General features: G+C 34.5%; 1 protein-coding gene across 1 annotated transcript; it reads left to right on the forward strand.

Annotated features, from left to right (window-relative positions):
• Positions 524 to 2,324, forward strand: LOC107623202 (trithorax group protein osa). The gene has a single exon (XM_016325376.2). The coding sequence runs from the start codon at positions 714 to 716 to the stop codon at positions 2,172 to 2,174; it is 1,461 nt and encodes a 486-aa protein (XP_016180862.1). The 5' UTR covers positions 524 to 713; the 3' UTR covers positions 2,175 to 2,324.

Consider the following 6,483-nt stretch of genomic DNA (forward strand, 5'->3'; position numbering starts at 1 on the left):
AAAACTTCAAGGACAAAAAATATACTTTACCCTTTTTTTTATATGAAAAAATATTAGTGTTTTTGTTAAAAATGAGATTATTGAGTGTAATTACAGATAGGTGAATTTTATAAGTGAGAAGTTAACACGTAGGGACGCGTTGTAACAAGTGGGGACGTGTTGAACACGTGACAACATTTCAGTCAATACGCATAGACATGTTAAAACACGTTAGAAACGTGTTGAATATTTCCACAATAATATAATACACTTCAAATGTCAATATTTTGAAAATGTGGATAAAAGGTTCTTACATCTTTTTAATTTGTGTTATTTAGACAATGTAAAAGCAAAAATATATAGATATATATCTTCAATATCTAATTGATGAGTTAAATGAGTTGTGGTATCTTAATATTTTGACTATATATTTACCAAAAATGAATATTGTTATTCATATTTTAATGCAGTAACTTTTTTTTAAATTTATATAATTTTAATGTAAAAAAATTATGTGTAGATCTCACTCGAAGAATGCATAAATAAGGAGACGTGTGTGGAAGCAACCAAAAAAAAAAAGTCACCTCTGACCATGGTGTCTGTCTCTATCTAATCTCTTCCTCTTGAAGCTTTTCGCTGCCACAATGAAACACTAACAAGTGACAATTTGACGCACCCAATCAATCACACATTCACACTCTTATTACTTCAATTTTCGTTCAGAAAAGAAACCCATGGCTATGGAGAACAACTATTCATACCCATCTTACCCAGACTCAGGGGACTCTTCTCCGCGCTCAAGAGAGATCGACTTCGAGAACCCTCCTCCATGGGACGACCAACAACCGCCACCCAACTACAAGGCCAAGTTCATGTGCAGTTACGGCGGCAAGATCCAGCCTCGCACCCACGACAACCAGCTCTCCTACGTCGCCGGCGAGACCAAGATCCTCGCCGTCGACCTCAACATCAAGTTTAACGCCATGATCGCCAAGCTCTCCGCCCTCTGCGGCTGCGACCCCAAGGACCTCTCCTTCAAGTACCAGCTCCCTGGTGAGGATCTTGACGCTCTCATCTCCGTCACTAATGATGACGACCTTGACCACATGATGCACGAGTACGATCGACTCTACCGTGCTTCCGCTAGACCTGCCCGCATGCGATTATTCCTCTTCCAAGCCAACACTACTAACACTAACAGTAATAACAACCTTCCTCCCTCTTCTGATAACCGTCTTGACCCGGTCCAACCAGACCCGCTCAAACCGAATCCCAACGTGGATTATCTCTTTGGTCTTGAGAAGAATACTGCTGTTAATGTTGCTCCTCAGCAGCTTCAGCCACCTGCGCCGTCACCGCCGGCGGCTCCTGTCCCGGTGAAGTTCCATGATACGGTGCCGGAGCCTGTCCCGCCGCCGCCGGAGTACCAACAGAGAGTTGCCGTTAATACCTCCGATCGTGTCGTTGGATCGGATCCGAACTTGAGCCACCCGCTGGAAGTTCAGAGGCAGTTTCAGAGGATGCAAATTTCGGAAAGCGATCAAGCTGCTGCGTATCGGAGGAAGAGCGAGGAAGCTCTCGTCGGGAATTACGCCCCTACCGGCGGTGACTATTACGCTCAGAAAGCTCCTCCGGCGAGTGCGCCGTTACAACCTGGATATTGGCCTGATAAGCATGTTTCCAGCGAGGCCTATCATCAGGCGGCATCGTCCGCTGCCGGCGGTGGTGAGCCGCCGGTTTATGTGATTCCGGCGCATGGAGCGTTCTATCATCACGCGCCTGTAGTTCGTCCACAGACTCCTCCACCGACAACGCAGGGTTACTACGCGGTGCAGCGAATGGCTTCCGACGGTTACCGCGAAGCTCCGTTGTACGGCGGCGTGCCGCCACATAAGCCGCCGTTTTCTTCGGCTGCTCCGGCGAACATGGCACCACCACAGCCGCTTAAAGGTCCCGGTTATACGGAAGGATTCGGGGTGGTTAGGCCAGTTGGGATGCAGGATAATACCGGTGCGGCTTACGCACAGGTGGCGTACGATAGTGGAAGTGGAAGACAGGTTTACTATACTGCGCCGGGTGGTGGTGTCATGCACGCGCCGCCGTACCAAGGGGTTACTCAGGCGCTAACCGGTGGTGGGGTGTCGTTGGGTCAAGATGGTAAGGTCATAAGCAAGGTTTCTCAAGGTTCTGTGTGATTATTAAAAGTTATTAAGATTAAGGTTGTGTTAATTTTGAAATTTTACTTAAAAATATATGTTTCCTTTTATTTATCTTCCTAATCGTATTAATAAGATACTATACGTTTATTATATAGATACTTATATATATTATTCTTAGCTTCTACTCGCTGTTGTGCACATTGTTGATGATGGATATAAATATGTGTAGATTTATTTCCATGCTTCTAATTAGGTCTTAATAGTGTTTCTTTCTCTCCTCCTTTCCCCCTTTTAGAGCTATAGTGATTGAACTTGAATTCCCAAGATTTTATTCTCTTTTCGACTAGAATCATAGAAAAAACAAAATTTTGTGAAGGGGGACCAAAAACGGCGATAATAATGCTTCTAATGATTTTGTTCGAGTTTTTCCTTCCCTTTTCTAGTGGTTTGTCATTACATTAAAAGAATCAAAATTGGAATACGTTTACGTGAAAAAAAAATTTGTTAATTACCGTCATTAAAAGATTTTTACATGATTAGCCATACATGTATATATGTTCAACTATTTTGTAGGTTTAATTGAATAATCTAATGCAAACATATATAAAATCAACTTCGTTTTTATTTCAAATTGGTAGAGAGGGCGTTTACATCTACAAATTAAAAAGATTTGTCCTGATCTGAATCATCCTATTCAACACCACCATCACCATGCGTGCATCAAAATAAAGGTGCACAAAGGAACAAAAATGTAGCAATCAACCTCTAATACCTGCATGATATGATAAGATATTATGGGGAAACAAGATAATTTTGGATCCTCCCTTTTCGTTCCTCACATGGTACCATCATTTGACGAGTGTGCAAATTTTAGTTACATACTCCCATCCAAAATCATATCATATATTTATTTCATCATTATATGGCTAGCAAGTAAAACAAATAAAGATGGCAACTTATATAACCGTGACAGGTGGGGATTTGGATACACTTATTAATAAGTGTGTATTTTCTGAGGATCATCCAACGATCATAATTGTCCCACTGCATCTTCCTTTGAATTTAAGTAGAAGATTGCATTGTGTCTCTTTCACCCCCATTTTTATTTCCTATGATGTTTCATCATGAATTGGGTCCACGCGACATATGTCACAGTTTTTTATGACACGCTTTGAGGCGGCGTGGCGCCAACTTGTGTTGGAAAAGTGTAAGGAGTTGTTGTGATATTTTGACTATTCTATTTTATTAATCAATGCGCAACTAATTAAACTGATGATGACTTAATCGTGCCTTAGCATTTGAGCTGCATCCTTGATTTCATGTGTGTTTAATTAATAATCACCATTTAATTCCCTTTCTTCTTCTGTCTAACGCAGTTCGATAGATCTATCATGTTGACGTAAAGGGGCATCTGGATAAGAAATCGCAAGCTCTATATTCAATGTTATGCTATCATTTTTTTTAAACAAAAGCTGCATTTCATAATTGAGGAGTGCTAGTAACAATATATTTTATGATTTGTAACCATCAATTAATTATTATTAGTATTTTTAATGGTCTAAAATTATATTTAGTAGTGTAGAATTATTCATTTTTTTATTAGTTAAATGCTGGCCAAATTTTAATAAAAATGACGGTTCCTATATTTTTTCTGTATAATTAACTCTTAAGCAATAATAAATAGGTGCATATTATGTATGTGATTAACCGATTATTATTACAGTCGCTACTGTGATTATACGATCTTTTAATATTTTTAAAGTTTATTTAAAAATATTTTGAGTAAAAACTATTAAATAATCTAATATATTTAATTAAATTATCATTTCAAATCTTTTAGTTATGATGTTCGCACGCATGAAGATGTGAATTGAGTAATCTCTTAAATAATACCACTAATTTAACTTTCTTCATTTCCGATCTGAACATGCTTGTAACAAAAAAAGAATGCGATAGTATGTATGAGCATGCTCCCTTTTTTTTGTTCCCAACGGTATGAGCATACTTTTTTTCCTTTATCATTTACGCATTCTCAACAAAAAATATTTGAGAATAAAAAAATATTAACTAAAATTTATTAAAATTTATTATTTTAATTTTATTTAATATATATTATAATAAATAAATATTAAATATTTAAATTATTTAAACTGATTTTTTCTTTTCCTAATTAACATTATCGTATTCACATCATGCTCGTATATAGCATCAAGCCGAAGACTCCTATTCCAGGTCAAGTGAGTAGAGACCCCTTTTGAATTTTGTGTTCCAGTTCCGTGACTTTAGTGCATAGAGGTTAGTTGAAAATGTCATATAAACCAAAGTACCAAACAGAGATAAGGGACCCAAAATGAATCTTGCTATATAATAAGCAAGCACCACGGATTTTCCAAAACGCGCTTTTCTTTTCCACTAGGCTTTGATGACAAAGCTAGTAATAATAAGGGTCTATCTAGTGTACAGATGCAATTTGATACAGATTTACAGATTTTTGTTTTTATTTGGTTTAAAAGCATATCATTAAAAGTGTTGCTTAAAAAGAAAGTGTTATCCTTAATCGTTAACTTGGTTCTGATACCAATTTTACTCTTCATATTTTACTTCGAATAAGTTTATAATTTGTATAATTTACAAAATTTTACTCTTCATATTTTACTTCGAATAAATTTATAATTTGCAAATTCATAAAAAATGTTGACCATTTCTACTAGTATTTATAATTCTGATTTCATTTGTATAGTTTTTCAATCTTGTTTTAGTTTATAATATTCTTTTTTGTAAGGATTATTGTATATAAAATCTTTTATCTGTTTGTCTTTTTCTTTAATATAATTTCTCAAATCTTCAAAAACTTCTTTTATTTCTACACTTTCTGTTGTTTCTAAATATCTTTTTAATTTTTCAACCTCATTCTCCATTTTTTCTTTCAACAGCTTTAATTCTTTTAAGTCATAATATGGTTTTTCAGGCATTTATAAATTGTTTAAGTTTAACTCCAACTTGTTTATATTTATTCTTATTTCTATCTTTTTTATTATAAGGTCATCAATTTCGATCTGAAGATTATTTAATTCCCTTTTATACTCCTTTATTTTACTTTTTAATTTTTTCGCCCTTTTTCTTTTTATTTTATTTTCTGGTCTTTCAATCTTTGTATGCTTCATTATTTATTTTAGAATTTCTACAAATTCTATCATCGCTTCATCACTATTTTCTAGAGATTCTATTAATTTTTCTAGCTCTTCAACTTCTCTTTTTGACTTGTCATAAGAACTGGTTTTCAATAATTTTATATTTTGGTATTTCTGTTTTTACAATTTTCTGAATAATTCATCGACATAAATTCTTTCTTTGTTTTTAAATATTATACTATGATGGCTATTTGTTAAAGCATAATTTATTGCATATGTTATTGAAAATGGTTCATCATCTTGTTCCATTAGATTCTTTCTATGAAATTTATAAACCAAACTTATAGATCTTCCAAGATTTTCAGTTGATAAAGGTATAGCATATCCAAGATGGACATTAAATTTAACATTTACGTTTGCCAAATTTCCATGAACAATTCTAATTATTTGATCTATCGGGTCATCAGTAATTCTTTTGTCACAGATTGCTAAACTTATTGGTGAATTAATTCCTTTCATATATGTAGATTTGATTAAGACTTGTATAGTACTAATATGAATCCATCCAATTTTAGATCTTTTTTGTTGATCCTTAATTTTCTCAATCTGTTTACTTAATTCTTCATTATTTATCAAAGCTATTTCAAGTTCTCCATTGGCAGATTTTATCTTTATAGGAGCTTCAAGTTGAATTTTTCCATAGTATATTATATTTTTTCTATTAAAAACTTCTTTTAATAGATTTTGTTTATTAAAATTTTCATTTGATTTGAGATTTAATTCTGTTTTTAGAACAGCCTGTTTTTCATTATCTAATAAAGCAGTTAATCTATAATAATCAGATTCTTCTGTTAATTCTAAACTTTCTAAATAATTCATAATTAAAAGACTAGGATGAAGATGTACCTTTTTAGAGAAAAACTTCATTTATTTAGTATATTTTACATAAGGTGTTTTTATCTCCAGAGGGGAGATTGTAGATACTAACTCCAGAGGGGAGTTTAGAACTATTTTTCCCTAAGGGAATTCTTCTTCAGACTATAGAATCGCCTTGGCAGCTTCCTCCTTGCTCTCCTAGCATATGAGTACTCTTAGCCTCCTGCTTTCTATTGTTTGATGCCTTTACAATTGCCTAAGCAACCTATTTATAATAGTTGAGTTTGATGGACAATTCCCATCCTTACCCTTCTTATGACGTCATTGCTTACGTCATT

This window comes from Arachis ipaensis, chromosome B10 (assembly GCF_000816755.2).
Source record: "Arachis ipaensis cultivar K30076 chromosome B10, Araip1.1, whole genome shotgun sequence".
Taxonomy (NCBI): Eukaryota; Viridiplantae; Streptophyta; class Magnoliopsida; order Fabales; family Fabaceae; genus Arachis; species Arachis ipaensis.

Coding starts and splice junctions, on each gene's coding strand:
- LOC107623202 (XM_016325376.2), top strand. CDS start 714: ATGGCTATGGAGAACAACTATTCATACCCATCTTACCCAGACTCAGGG.